Here is a 15420-nt window from a genome sequence, read left to right on the forward strand (position 1 = left end):
GGAATTTATATTCTTCCACTTTTTCAATATCCGTTCCATTAATTTGTATTTGGTCGTACGTGTCCTTTCTACTATTACCAAATAACATTATTTTAGTTTTACTTAAATTCAGAGATAATCTATTCTTGTCAAACCATGACTTTAATATGACCATTTCATCCTTGACCTTTTTAATGAGTTCTTGTGTGCTTTCACCAGAACAGAAAGCGGTGGTATCATCGGCGAATAAGACCAATTTTAAGTTGTTAGTTACTTTGCAAATGTCGTTAATGTACAAGTTAAACAGTTTTGGTCCCAGTATGGACCCCTGTGGTACTCCACACGTATTGTGTAGACTCCCAGATGTATATTCTCCTAGCTTTACAAATTGTTTCCTCTTTGCTAGGTAGCTTTTAACCCAATTTAGGACTAAACCTCTAATTCCGTACCTTTCTAATTTTGAAATTAAAATAGTGTGATTAATTGTATCGAAAGCTTTTGTCAGATCCATAAATACTGCAGCTGCGCATCTTCTGTTGTCTATGGCAGTAGTGATTTCCTCCGTGATTTCCATCAGTGCCATAGAAGTTGAAATGTTGGCTCTGTAACCATATTGACTACTTGCCAATAATTCATTCTTATTAATAAATTTGTCCAACCTATTATTAAATAGCTTCTCCACAATTTTCGAGAATTGTGGTAACAAGGAAACTGGTCGATAATTTGTAAATTGGTGTTTGTCTCCTTTTTTGAAAATTGGAACCACCTTGGCTGTTCTCATTTTGCTTGGAAATATTCCAGTCTGAAATGATAAGTTACTAATATATGTTAACGGGTCTGCGATCTCATTGATGACCCTTTTAATTGTTTCCATTTCGATTCCATGACAATCAGTTGATGTTTTTGCCTTAAAATGGTTAACAATGTCAGTGATCTCCTTTTTGGTTACAGCAGTGAGAAACATAGAATTAAGATTCCTATCAATAATATCAATCCTTTCATCAATTGTGTCTTGTTTTGGAATTTCCTCTTCCAGTTTTTGTCCAATATTTACAAAATATTCATTAAACATTTCAGCTACCGCATTCATGTCATTCCTGTAAGTGTTTCCAACCATGAAATAGGGAGGATAGTCTGCTTTCTTAACGTTGTTCTTTATAATACTATTTAAGATGCCCCAAGTTGCTCTCATGTTATTTTTGTTCTTATTTAGTACGTGACTATAATATTCCCTCTTACACACTCTCAAGATAGTTGTCAACTTGTTTTTGTATGTCTTATACTTTTGTTCTGCTTCTTTAGTCTGTTGAATGATAAATGTCCTGTATAATGTGTTCTTCTTCTTACAGGCGTTTTTTAGTCCTTTTGTCATCCATGGCTGCTGGTTTTTCTTTTGCTTCTTGGGCTTTTCTTGCCAGGGACAGTTCTTATCGTAGAGCTCCATATAAGTACCAAGGAAGCTGTCATATGCCTCGTCCACATCTGTTGCACTGTAGACACTCTCCCAACTTTGTTCTTCTAGTCCTATCTTGAAGGCACGGATGTTATCCTCTGTACGCAATCTTTGAAAAGTCTTTTTTGCCTCCGCCTGTTTTTTCTTATAATGTTCATTGTAGATTGTAAACACTGGAAGATGATCACTGATGTCACTAATTAGCAGGCCACTGATGGTGTTGTTATCAAAGTCATTGGTGAATATATTATCGATGAGGGTGGCACAGTGGTCTGTTATTCTACTTGGTCTAATGATTTTAGGATATAAACTCAAGCTATACATTGTATCTATAAAGTCATCTGTTTCCTTGCACTTGTGTGAGTTCAAGAGGTCAATATTGAAGTCTCCACATATGAAAATAGTTTATAGTTATAGTTACATTGGTAATTCATTTTACACAATATGGTAATAAATTAATACAACAAAAAAATCTGAAGAGCCACTTGGGAGCCAAAAGAGCCTGTTTTTAGTGAGCTGAGCCAAAAGAACCGTCTCTCTCTGCCTTTTCTTCAAAGCATTTTCTGAAATGTAATTGTATTCTCTGTAAGGTGGAGATGGAACCGAAACGCAAACAGCAAAGACCAAAGTTCATACGAATAATTTCCTTCTTCAACTATATTACAAAGCTGGGATGCAGTTTCGTTCTTGCGCTATATAGAACTTCTAGTCCTTGCATCTTTCTGTATGTGGCCCTCGGTGGAAAAAGCATGGACACCCCTGGCCTAAAGTGAAACACAACCTCCCTTGCTACAGTACATGTTTCTTTAACAGATGATAGGACAATGGCCAGTATTTTAAAGTATTATTATGACACATAAATGCATACAATTACACATGAAACAAGATCCGTTTAATAAATCCCCATCAGCTGGCATCATGCTTCAGTCTTGAGTGCTCTTCCGTAAATTAAATGTGGAAATAATATGAAGCTTCATTACACATTCAGCCATGCCTGAGCAAGCAGGAGCCCAAAGCATTGCACAGCAAAGAAGCAGCCATACAGTATATAATACGTTTAACAAACAGTGTGTAGATGTTACATAGCGGGAAGTTAAAGTTATCTCAAACAAAAGAGTTACAATCAGGAGACTATTTTCACTCGTGGCTATGTTTAAGATGCAGTGAATCTATAATTCCGACGTAGTTTTACGTTCCCCCGGCCAAACAAGACAGGATGCCTCAATCTCTGAAAAAGTGTTCTCTCGTCACGATCTATATATTATCTTCTAAATATATACAATTACATGGTAGAAAAATAAACAACCTAATTTACCTTGTCTCTGGGTAGATTTTGCAAAGCAGTTTGTACCATCACCATTCAATCATGTTTGGTCTGTAGGTATACAAATAGGCATGCACGTGTCACAGCAAAGCCACATGAAGCTTAACAGGAACAGCTTTCAAGACACAAGAAGGGCGGGGGGGAAATCACTCTCTCTTGTTGCCGAACTGTTGTAATTTCTATGCGGTATTAAATCACACCAAATGTCATTACGGTGTGGAGTGGAGTAACAATGAGGAGAGCAGTTGGAGTGGGTCTTGGAAGCAGGGGTGCTGTCAGGGATTTGGGGGGAAACAACTAAAAATGCATTACTTATATTGTGCCCTGCCCCTGTCTGTCACTCATAGTATTGTCCTCACTTTAACCCCTGTTTGCGGCGCCCCTGTTCGGAAGACACAAAAGGCGGGAATGATCTTGGGTAAAATAAAATGGAGGTCCACAAGAGGCTGGAAGTCAAGCAGGTCTACTGATTCTTCTTGTCTTCTGGAGGAGAGTAGGGGGGAGGCTTGTCCTAGGGAAAAAAATAATAATACATATTTTCAAAAATAAATACCCAAATGAATTTGCCAAAATGTAGCCTCTGTTTTCGTACGCTGTCTCAGCTTTCGTACAATACTGCAGGTAACTAGTCCATTTGTACTGTATCGTTCTGCGAAACCAAGTGCCCAAACAGAGACCCTGAGGCATTACTGACTCACTGTCTGTGCATTTTTAATTGTGTGCGACTCTTAAATAACCCGCCATGGGGCCAAAGGCAGTTGTGGGTGCCAGCATTTTGATAAAGAAGGCGTGAAACATTATTCGAACACGCCAGGATGTACAGAAGAGGCCAAAAGTTTGGACACACCTTCTCATTCAATGCGTTTTCTTTATTTTGATGACATTGTAGAGTTTCAAAACTATGAACGAACACATGTGGAATTATGTACTTAACAAAAAAAGTGTGAAATAACTGTAAATATGTCTTATAATATTTTAGACAGGTATTTTATGTTTTACAATTTTTTTCTTGATAGCGCTGCAAAGCCTTGGTGTTCTCTCAATGAGCTTCATGAAGTAGTCACCTGAAATGGTTTTCACTTCACAGTTGTGCCTTGTCGGGGTTACTTTATTAATGGGGTTGGGACCATGGGGTTATATTGTGTGTGTCCAAACCTTTGGCCTGTACTGTATGGGAAGTCTGCATCAACAATAAATTCCATCTGTTCATCATTTATATTTGTTTAGCGTTGTTTTCTGCATGTAAAACTATAATTATTCTCCATAAAATGTATTTTTTGTTTATATTTTTGGGTGTCTGGAACGGGTTAATTGGATTTACATTATTTTCTACGTTTGGGTTTTTGTCTAACCTTTTGGAACGAATGAATGAAAACAGAGGTACGGCAGTGGATCATATTTCCTCAAATAGCGGAAGAGAGTGTTTACTCAAGAGTAGCAGAGTGTATTAAAGGTTAATTATTATGTTTTTTATATTTAATGAAGTTAATATTTTATATTATTTAAACAGTAATATTATGTATAAATGTTATTAATAGGTTAGGTTAGGTTAATTGGCGACTCTAAATTGTCTATAGGTATGAATGTGAGTGTGAATGATTGTTTGTCTATATGTGCCCTGCCATTGGCTGGCGACCAGTCCAGGGTGTACTCCGCTTCTCGCCCGAAGTCGGCTGGAATGGGCTCCAGCACCCTAAATAGGATAAGCAGTATAGGAAATGGATGGATGGATGGTTATTAAAACAACAAATGTATTTTTAAAAATATGTTTTATATAATTTGTTTATTTATAATTCATGTTTAGGTGTTCCCTTTATTCCTGAGGAGGAAATTGTCGAAGGTGTGGTGTTCGTTTTACAGGACGAGGCAGCCAGTGGTTTGTTGAGGAGATAGAGAGGAGGAAATACTGCAAGTATAATAATTACCTCTGGTAGGTACACGTGTGTAGTTGGCAGCGTGGCACAGCTAGCGCTGGCTGCTGCTTCGGCTGCTTTAGCCTCAGCTGGGAAAAGAAAAAAAAAAAAGCATTTATTCAGTAAAGTGTAAACCTTATCAAGGTTAAACAATACCTATGGATCATGACTAATCGGTACACTAACTGACACCTACTGTAGTTCCCACATATAGCTCAATGTTGCGTTGTCATATTCAAAAAGACATTTCACTGAGAAGTGGAGAAACTTACCTGCAGCTGAAGACGGGAGCCCGGGGTCTTGTGGGGGCTGCTGGCCCAAAGCAGATGAATATGGAGGTGGGGGCATGAAGACTGCAGAGCCGTCAAATGACGTGTTAGGGTAAAATCCACCTGGATGGTGAAGACAACGGCATGCTAGAAGAGACTCTCGTTTTGGGAAGAATCAAGCTGTTTTGTTGGGGGGGGGGCTTCTACCTGGAGGAGGTGGGTTAGGGTAGGCATAGTCAGGCGGTGGTCCTGCAGGGTACGCCCCGTTAGAAGGGGGAGGTGGGTAAGCATAGGCCCCGTTCGCCATGAAAGGGCATCCACCAAACCCAGCAGTTACTGGCTGACCTCTGGAAGCTGGAGAAAAGCATCATGGAAAGATTAGAACATAATCCATGTGTGCAAATTTGTGGATTTCTTCTCAAAAGAATTACATTTTTAAGTATTTTTTATTTGCGGCAAAACCTCATCTCACTCAGTCGGTAATAATTGATGAATAACAAACAAAAAATGTGTTTAATAATTTATGAACGATAATATAAAATACTGGAAGGCCATTTGCTCCCTGAGAATAACATGATCTTAAAAAAAATCTAATATTTTCAGCACGAAGTCTCCCTCTAGCGGTAAGTATAGCACATAACTTTAATGTAACAGTAAATCCATGCCTGTAAGTCACGTGTCAAAGTTGTGCCATTGAGGGCAGAGACTGCAGGTTTTCTCCCCAACCAGTTTCTGCAGCTGGTGATTTCATTGATGAGCTCCTGAAGGAGGTGTTTATCATAACAGTCACCTGCTTTAGTGACTGGATGGAAAGAAAACCTGCAATATCTCGTCCCTCCATGGCAGGAGTTTGACACCCCTGCGAGTAATCCCTCCGTTAACTGGTTCCAGACCCGACCGTGATAAGTGAATATCCACGAGGTAGGATTCCTTATTTATAAATTGAATATTTTCATAGTTAGAGCATAGAAAATCTGACCTTCTAATCACACTTTTACACTCGTATTACCCAATACAGTAGACATAATAGGAGTAAATAAGCCAGTTAAGACATAAATAAGACTCGTGCTTGTGTGTGTTGCAATAAATGTGTTCCCTAAGGAAGCAGAGTGAGTGGCGGACAGGAAGTGAAGTCACGGGTTCAGAGTTGAGATTCAACTTGCTCTGAGTTATAGCCGCAACAGTAGGGATTTCTATTAGAGACTATTGTGCCTCATGTGAGATCATTCAAGCCTGCTGTTGTTCCAGCGCTCGAGTCTGGTGATTGTAGAATATTATGGACAACTAGTGACCAGTGTAGGATACGTCAACGTCTTTCAATGTGTCTTTTCAATGCCTGTATTTATATTCTAGTTCATTTAGCCATTTTTCTGCTTGAAAATGCTTCATTGAGGCAAAAATATTTAACATTAGCTTAAAAATGCATGATTTGACTAATAATAGGCCGTATTCAGCCGCAAATCAGCATGATTTATTGATTCATATATTTTTGAAAAATATGAGAGTGAAGCCGTGAAATTTAAACCGCTAAGGGACGACTGTAATTGTTTCTTAATGTGTAAACAGAATTCAAAATGCATTTAATAAGCGTGAAAGGCATTTGATAGGGTTTGGAGTATCAGAAATAAAGAAAGGTTTTTTATAAGTGGGTCTATTATTCGCCTTTTTGTGCCACTCACATACGTTGTGTATTGGTTTGCTGATGCACCATTGGCAGCAATCACAGCCTTACCCTGCGCAGCAACCTGCAGCATGTACTGCCCAAACTCGATGGCTCCTCCAGCAGCAAAGACGAGCTTGAAGCTCGCGCTGCCCTCCCAGCCGCCTAGCAGAAAGAACAGCAACACAAAATGTCGAATAACAATCTAACGAGGCTGATATTTTTCCAATCCAGGAGACCACACACCGACCTCCAGGCTCTGCGTTGATAGTTCCCTTGATGTAATTTGCTCCTAATACGGGTTGTTTGATCTCACAGCCCTTCATCAAGTAGAAAGGCATCATAAAGGACTTGAGTGCATCCCGGCCTTTAGCCACAAAGATTACCTGAGATGAAAAAAAAAAAAAAAAAAAGCACACCAATTTCACAACAGTTTCAACTTCAGATAAACTGAGCTGTGAAATAATCCCCACCCTGTACGGAGTCAGGAAGATGCTGCCCTTCTTGCCCTTCCTGAAGGCTTCGGGTAGGCTGTCAGCATCATTAAAAAGCAGCTCCACGTTGTCATGGTTCAACAAGACACTAAGACGTTAACACACATGAACACAATATAGTCATTTTATCATCATGCTAACAAAGCTTTGTTTCATACTTTAGACCAGGGGTCACCAACGTGGTGCCCGTGGGCACCAGGTAGCCCCCGACGACCACATGAGGTTCCGCAAGCACTTTAGACCAGGGGTCACCAACGTGGTGCCCGCGGGCACCAGGTAGCCCCCGACGACCACATGAGGTTCCGCAAGCCTGCTTTTCATTCAGGTTTTCATTTAATAATGAAAACGGTTGCATTCTGAAATACAAAAATGAGTTGTGGACACCAGCATTTTGTTAATGTTCTGGTAAAACAAGCATATTCGCTTTGTTTGGGTTTAAAATAAGCTCTGAAAATAAATGTTACAAAACTGAGTAGCTCTTGGCCATTTTCATTTTGTAAAAGTAGCTCTCACAAGGACAAACGTTGATGACCCCTGCTTTAGACCATTGTGGCCAAACTTTTTGGACTTGTGGTAGATGCCGTCATCGTTTAATTTTGCAAAATTTGCCATGACGCATGTGCATGGAGGAGAGGAATAACGGGCGAGAGACAAAAAGTGGGTCAAAAAACATGAAAAGCAAAGCAAACATGGTCAGAAATTGAAATGAACCTTCTTCTGTCTTCTTTTTGTCATTTTCTTTTATGTCACAAACAAGACGGAGCCACCTGTGAGTGCTTTTAGACGGGCCCGCTACTTGTTGAGTGTTACAGGCTTTCATGTCAGAGTCTCCAAAAGGACAAGAAAAGAGAGTTACATTCACAGTCCTTTTACAATGTCTTCATGAGAAAGGGCAGTTAGCGCCAAATCTATTTGTGGCGGGCTACGAATGTTTCGCCATCAAGCAAAAACACAGCAAAATTCACAGCAAAACGAGAAAAACGGCAAAAGGGAAAAAAGGTCAGATATAATATCACTGTTGTAGAAAGCTTGCTTCTCTATCCCACTCCATCACACTGGCTTACGCTGCTCTGTAAACAAATCCCCACCCACTCTGCTTTGTATCAAAAATGGCCCATATAACACTGTAAAACGCTACGTCTCTGCTGTAGTTTGCCCATGTGTCTTTTACGCAGTGAAAACGAGACGATTAGATAAGGAGGTTTGTTGTGCAATTGTCACGTGACCAAACATTGCCCATCACTTACTTTAAATAACTAGGATTAGGCTTACATGCCATCTAGTGACAGTTCATACTAACCTGACTCTCGGTGAGCTGTCAGGAGCTATTCTGGTGGTCTTAAAGACAAACATAAAGCCTGTTGTAGTATAGTCAGCATCGCATTTATAACTTAGCCGGTATAAGCTTTACAGTAGTCGTGCCTGTCTATTTCATTATTGTGTTATGTGTATCGCTATTGACTAAATTTGATAATACTCTCCCATTTTCTTGAAATCGTGCATAGGTGCCGTTATAGTTTTATAACATTAGACGTTAGCTTGCTAGCTCGTTATACACGCTGACGCTACCTTTCACTGTTGTTGATGATGACTCCGCCGGACTCCGAATGGTTCTGATTGAGAGTCATGTCGACGGACTTCCACACTTTCTGACAGCGAAATAAGGAATGCGTGGGCTTCTTGATCAAAAAGTCATCCACAGGCCCGTCTACAGCCGGTATACGTTTCAAACACTAATAGTTGGCTAGAGGTTTATGCTGCTAGCTTCCGCGATGCACCTGCACTTCCGGTAGCGGTGGGTAACGCCCACACGCGACGTCTCAACTCTCGTGACAAAAACTCTTAAAAAATGGCATTTGTTCTAAAATTGTACACATTTCTGGCTGTTGGTTCAGATGAAGCATCAAAATAAAATTAAAAAAATAATAATGATAATCACAATTTATGCTCTATGTACAAATATGTATACCAGTGGTATTATTACCAGTGGCCCGAAGTCAGCTGGGATAGGCTCCAGCATGCCCCCGCGACCCTAAAGAGGAGAAGCGGTATAGAAAATGGATGGATGGAGTCTATGCAGTCTGTTTGAAAAGAGAGAGACAAATACAAGTGCAATGTCTGGCAGTATACACAGAAAAGTCCCAGTCACTGACGCTACCTCCTTTTTTGCAGGAAGTGATGACATCCTGTGTGGTAGTTTTACCAAAGATAACAGTTTATTCACCTTCCTTCACACATGCAGTGCACAACAGCGAATGAAACAGTTACAGGATGTCAGCTCAAAAGGAGACCGCCGGTTCAGAGGACCATCTTCTCAAAACACCTGATCAGGTAAGGACTGCAAATCACTACTAGACTGGAGTTTTAATTGTAATATTTTTGCATAAACATAGGGACATGAAGTTGTTGCAGGATTCAGTACTAGTCTCTACATCAGTAGCGAAAAGACATAAGTGCAATTCAATTCATAATTTGCTCTGCCCTTAAAAATACCTTGGACAACAACAAGAAAAATATAAAAATAGGTCCAAAAGAGGCACGTTTGTCATGATAGTCCAGCGTGTGCATGTCATAGTACTCTAATGAAGTACAACTGTGTCAAAAGTCAAACTGATGGCCCATATGGGTATTTACAGCGACTGTGACTATGATTCACCATTATTTTAGGATGTGAGCTTGTGATCAGATGATGCAGAGTAAAACATTTTTGTCTCAGCCAGGGGTGCCCAAACTTTTTTCACCGAGGGCCACATATTGAAAAATGAAAAGATGCAAGGGTCACTTTGATATTTTGGAAAGCATCGCATGTGCTAAATTATATATAGTTCAAGATTTTTTTTGCTGTTTTTTTTATTTCAACTTTCTTCTTAAATAATATGGGAGCAAGGGGGCAAACACTTTTTCGCACCACTGTATATGCATTTTTAATTGTTTTCTGCATGTAAAACTATAATTGTAAAACTATTAAAAACGTGTTTTTGTGTTAACATTTTTGGCTCTCTGGAATGGATTAATTGGGTTTACATTATTTCTTATGGGGAAAAATTAATTCAGTTAGTGTCCTTCTGAAAAGGATTCATAACGCTAACCAAGGTTCCAAATTTATTTGAAAATTTGCATTATTTTCTTTTAATTTTATGATGACACTGCGTAGATCATATCATATCATTGGCAATTCTCCTCTTGAATGGCTCAGGTCTCTAACATTGAAGAATTGTCCTTATTGTTGGCACATCTCACTCGTGGTGTCCCTCTGGGCACTGTCCTTGATCCAGTCCTTTTCTCTCCATATAGTGTGTATGCTTTTTAACGCTATCTTTTAAAAACACACAGGCATCCCAAATGCGTGTATCTCTGAAGATTTACACCCCGACTTCTCTCAAAGCCTTGCTAGAGCTGGATGCTGGCTCTCCGGGTCCCTGCAGTCAAACATCTAAACTTTGGAGAGTCATTTGCCATATTTTTTGGTCAAGGGTCAAACAGTTGCCGTCATTTTACTGACTTTGAAAGACCAATCCATCTCTTTGTATCAGCAAGACGAGACTAAATGGGTTCACACAAGGTCTACATCATGTCTTTGCTTCTGGCTAAGGTTCAGTGACTTTTGCCAGTAGAGGAATGATACTTGTACCGTTACTAAGTGTTACCTCTCAAACAATGCAACGTTGGTCTCGTTAGTCTTTTATTTTATGAAATTATTGAGGACACATGCAGGTCTGAGACTGCTTGCTTGTTATGAACATTTGCCCACTTGTGCTTGTGGTTTGAATTGTATTCTGTCTCACTAAAATTGGTTTGCTTGAACTTTTACCCGGTGTTCTTCCGGTTACGTGGATATATAGCATGTGTGTATTGATACAAAATGTGTGTAGCAATGACTGTCGTAACACAGATGCCACCCAGCTGGTTGAAAAGGTTAACCGTTGATTTTAAAATGCTGCAATTTGCTTTGAAGTGTTTAAATGGCTTAGCAAATGTGTAGCTTGCCAATCATTTAACTATTCACACTCCCTGATCAATAAATACGTAAAAATACTGTACATTCCACTTGACTTCCTTGTGATTCTGCCGGGGTTGAATACTGTTGCCTCAGTTTCAGTTTCGTAATCACAATTAGAGGAAGTTTGTAACAAAAGCTTTAGTCAAACGTTTCCTATGAGCCTAGTGATGCTTTTTTGCGTAAACACTAAATAATAAGATTGTTGTTGCCTTTGGAAATCTGATTGATTTCACTTCAATTATCACACCACGTATTTGAGCAGTCTTTGTTGTTTATTTACCAGGACCCCAGCTTACCAAGGGTCAGGCAGGTAAGGTATTCCAGTATCAAGTTTTGTGGACTTGTGGAACAGCAACAATAATTTCATCCACTTTTCATTGCTAGTTTTCTCCGAGCCATGTACGTAAACTGGGCCAGACAAGGAAAATGCGATACAAGAGGGTGGGCATACTTCTACATATATACCTCCATCTTAAAACATCTTCATTTGTCCGCTGCGCTTATTAGCAACTCTGATGTGTTGCTTTTGACAGGATTTTAATGATGAGGAAAACCCTGAAGAGAAGGAACGTCGCCGCAAAGATCTGGAGGTACAATCTTTCACTAACTGCACATTGAAATGGATGGTGCTTTATTGTATTATCCTCCTCTGCTTTTATTTAAAGCTATATCCTCTGTATAAGGAGTTGTTGTACACTATTACACATAAAATGGGCAAGTCGACATCAGTTGAGGCCTTCACAGACAACCAACTTCACGAGTATATTCAAGAGGTAAACATCTCACAGGAAGCCAACATCTATCATTAATGTCTGACAATTTGAGAAGGGGTAGGATTGAATAAGCTCTAGTTCTTCCTACTCCTTTTCGGACATGTGTAAACATGTGATGTACTACAATGTAACTTGTTATGCACGTTATGAACTAAACCATTACCTTTATCTCCACTTTATACATAGCACATGCTATTATGAATGATAAATAAATAGAAATATCTCGATTCTGCTTAGGCTATGACCATGACAGAGCCAGAGCATAACACTCTCATGGAGAAAATACAGAATGCAGAGGTAGGAAAAACAGCAATATTTGAAAAAAATATACATATATATTATTTTCCATTGGCACTATGTGATTTTCTAGTTGCTGTAAATGAGTTTATTGAAGTTACGAAACCTCTTACAGCCGCCTGTCTACTGCCTAATGGCCACTGTAAAGGAAGCCAAAGGAATTCTTGGAAAAGATATCAGTGGTGAGTTTTTGCCTCATGTTCTTTTTTGTTGCACAGCTCATTTATAGTTAAGTAACGATTCATTTTAATAACTGTTCGATTCGTATCATGATTCATGGTTGCCGATACAATTCAGGGACTTGGTTCCTTTGGAACAGACGTCCCCAACCCCCGGGCCGTGGGTCATTTGGTCCGGTGCGGCCGCACAGAAAGAAAAAATAATTTCCATTAGGTCATTTTTCTGTTTTATTTTGAAAAGTGGCCGGATCCTCTCTGTTACATCCGTCTCACTTGACGCATGTCCATTGTGCGTGTGCTAACTTTATCTCATGCCGCACAGATAGACTACTACTGTATTTTTACCATTTTTCTTTCACCTCATATTTGGTCTCAAATGCTGATACTATGTGGGAATGCATAAAGGTAAGTTTGGATGACTTATTGAGTGCTAATGTGCACATTTGTCTCAAGTTAATTCATGCTAGCACACTGCCTTTTTACCACACACGTCAAACAGGATGTAATAATCTCCCTGGAAAAACTTGAACTGGTGGATGGTAGGTCGGCATTCATTTTGTGCTTTTAATTTGATGTTATTCATGTCTTAGTTTTACAAGATACATCATAAATAAGATATTTATTATCTTATATATTTATTACCCCACCCTCCCCCGGTCAGCGGGAGATTTGTGGGAACACAAGCTGGTCCGTGGGTCAAAAAAGGTTGGGGACCACTGCTTTAGAACGATACAGTTTTAGCCAAAAATTCAACCAGTGTGACTGCGAGATAAATACCTGGATACTGGACAGTGCAGGTGAGGTTTCCTAGAGTCCAGTTGTTTTTTGTAAGGGAATAAGGTATGAATTCATTATGGATTTAAACAAACAAGTAAACAGCAATTAAGGGCAAATGCATTCACATTTTATTTGAATAAAGAGTAACCAACACTTTAGGTTGAATTAATAGGAGTTTAACCTTTTCTGCTCTCCATCCATCCATCCATTGTCTATACCGCTTCTCTTCATTAGGGTCGCGGGGGCATGCTGGAGCCTATCCCAGCTGACTTCGGGCGACAGGCGGGGTACACCCTGGACTGGTTGCCAGCCAATCACAGGGCCCTTTTCTGCTTTCATTTTCAAAATTCAATACATTTTCAATGCAGTAAGTGCAACCAACATTTCAACAGTTGGTTTACCTGCTCCTTTTGCTTTTGTTTTTCAACATAAAAATAATACAATATTAATATCAAAATAAAGTGCAACCCACATCTCTTCAGGTTGAATTAACAGTACATTTATCTGCTACTTTTCCTTGTTTCCTTGTTGTTTTTCTACATAAAAATAATATAAATACAACATTAATATTAAAATAAAGTGCAACCAACATCTTTTTAGGGTGAATTAACATTGGGTTTATCTGCTTTACCTGCTACTTGCTACTGCAGGAGGTGCCTGCATGGTCAGCGTTGTGTGGAATCCCGTGGTGCCTTAGTAGGTGGTTGGAAAGATTTTTAATGTATTTTACTTGACATTTACATATACTACAAACAGCGAGCGACTTATATAGAACATCTCCCTGTTTGCAAAAGCCAAAGTGTTTCCACACGCTGGGCCGCAATGGTGGCTTAATTTTTTCTTGCTCGCTGGCGGCTTGTCCTCTGCCATCCGCCATGCTACGTTTTGTGTCTGCTGGCCCTCGGCGATCACGTCATAGACAGGCAGACTGAATCGAGTAACGTTTAACGTATTTATCATTAAAAGTGCTGAAAAAACCCACATACATCCTGCCAAGCTTAAATCCAATACTTTATTTCCTCGTATCGATGCAATCGATTACCTTTGAAATGATGTTAGATCAATATATGTCATCCGGAATGGCAACTTGCCGAACACAGATTGATATAGTTGGATCGTAGGAATAAAAAATCAATACATCAATGTAGTAGATGAATCGTTACACAACTAGTAAGTAGCAGTCAGTGGGGGTGGGCAATACTGCAAATGTTCATACTGATATCGATCCAATATCAAGTACATACAGTTCCAGTATTGTCAATACTGACACTGATGCTTTTTAAAAATTTCCCAGATTCTTGTCATTTTGCCTTTAATTTGAAAAATTAAATAGAGGACAATGATTTTAGGCCACAAAAAATATTCATAAGTGAGGGAAGGATGGAATGCGAGATTGACAGGCAGATTGGTGCGGCGTCTGCAGTGATGCAGACTCTGCATCGGTCCGTTGTGGTGAGGATGAAGCTGAGACAAAAGGCAAAGCTCTCAATTTACCCGTCGGTCTAGGTGTCTACCCTCACCTATGGTCATGAGCTTTGGGTAGTGACCGAAAGGACAAAATCCTGCATACAAGTGGACGAAATTAGTTTTCTCCGTAAGGTGGCTGGACTCTCCCTAAGAGATAAGGTGAGAAGCACTGTCATCCGGGAGAAGCTCGAAGTAGAACCGCTGCTCCTCTGCATTGAGAGGAGCCAGATGGGGTGGCTTGGCATATGGTAAGGATGCCTCCTGGACACCTCCCTGAGGAGGTGTTCCGAGGCCTCCTACTGGTCAGACATGCCCAGAACATGTCCGACCAGTAGGAGGCCTCGGAGAAGATCCAGAACACCTCCGCATCCGCCGGGAGGAGCTTAGGCTCCTTCCCCTGCGACCCGACCTCGGATAAGCAAATGAAAAGTATACATAATGGTACAAAAAGAAAAGAAATGGAAAATGAAATGATAAGTAGAGGTTTCCTAGAAGATTTAGATCATTAATTGGATGCGATAGTTCCACAGCTTGTTTTGTCTGAGGTGGACAAAAGAGAAAGCTACATTGTGAAATACGCCTTGCTGACCTTTTGAACCCACCCCTATACAAAATACCACAGAATGGAAGTTGGACTACCTCAGGTTCTCAGGTTTTGGACAGGTGTGATACTACAAGTGTGAACGTCTGATGGCGCTCACAGCGGGCGATGCTCAGGTCTTTTCTGGGTATGCTCAGACACTTGAAAAGTTCAGTTGCTTTGTTGTTTGAATTTGTTGATGTCAAAACGAAACAAAAATATATTGCTGCCTCATGACAGTTCATAATGCTAAAA

The 15420-nt window shown here is 39.9% G+C and overlaps 2 protein-coding genes across 6 annotated transcripts in view; one reads left to right on the forward strand and one right to left on the reverse strand.

The window, feature by feature from the left end:
- The window catches only part of unc13d (unc-13 homolog D (C. elegans)), a 57186-nt gene that overhangs the window by 2530 nt on the left and 39236 nt on the right, over window positions 1-15420 (forward strand). For 2 of the 5 annotated variants that reach the window (XM_054767267.1, XM_054767266.1), the window contains exons 2-8: window positions 9335-9423; window positions 11376-11402; window positions 11477-11533; window positions 11626-11682; window positions 11758-11865; window positions 12103-12162; window positions 12278-12344. In XM_054767267.1, the coding sequence (XP_054623242.1) occupies window positions 9364-9423; window positions 11376-11402; window positions 11477-11533; window positions 11626-11682; window positions 11758-11865; window positions 12103-12162; window positions 12278-12344 (436 nt within the window). In that variant the 5' untranslated portion in view covers window positions 9335-9363. Of the gene's footprint in view, window positions 1-8398; window positions 9424-11375; window positions 11403-11476; window positions 11534-11625; window positions 11683-11757; window positions 11866-12102; window positions 12163-12277; window positions 12345-12391; window positions 12747-13638; window positions 15314-15420 lie in introns of those variants that run through there. The other 3 variants (XM_054767268.1, XM_054767270.1, XM_054767269.1) reach the window with 3 other exon arrangements.
- Window positions 2303-8895, reverse strand: wbp2 (WW domain binding protein 2). The gene is made up of 8 exons (XM_054767277.1): window positions 8662-8895; window positions 7072-7180; window positions 6849-6984; window positions 6671-6763; window positions 5146-5292; window positions 4942-5061; window positions 4682-4758; window positions 2303-3267 (listed from the first exon to the last, which is right to left on the reverse strand). Exons 1-8 carry the CDS (start codon window positions 8718-8720, stop codon window positions 3220-3222), a joined length of 789 nt encoding a protein of 262 aa, XP_054623252.1. The 5' UTR covers window positions 8721-8895; the 3' UTR covers window positions 2303-3219.

The sequence above is a fragment of the Dunckerocampus dactyliophorus genome, chromosome 2 (genome assembly GCF_027744805.1).
Source record: "Dunckerocampus dactyliophorus isolate RoL2022-P2 chromosome 2, RoL_Ddac_1.1, whole genome shotgun sequence".
NCBI lineage: Eukaryota > Metazoa > Chordata > Actinopteri > Syngnathiformes > Syngnathidae > Dunckerocampus > Dunckerocampus dactyliophorus.

Coding starts and splice junctions, on each gene's coding strand:
- wbp2 (XM_054767277.1), bottom strand. CDS start 8,720: ATGACTCTCAATCAGAACCATTCGGAGTCCGGCGGAGTCATCATCAAC. Junction 5,293..6,670: donor GCTGCAGGTTGCTGCGCAGG/GTAAGGCTGTGA, acceptor GCTTTTCTCCAG/CTTCCAGAGGTCAGCCAGTA. Junction 3,268..4,681: donor CACACGTGTACCTACCAGAG/GTAATTATTATA, acceptor TTTTTTCCCTAG/GACAAGCCTCCCCCCTACTC.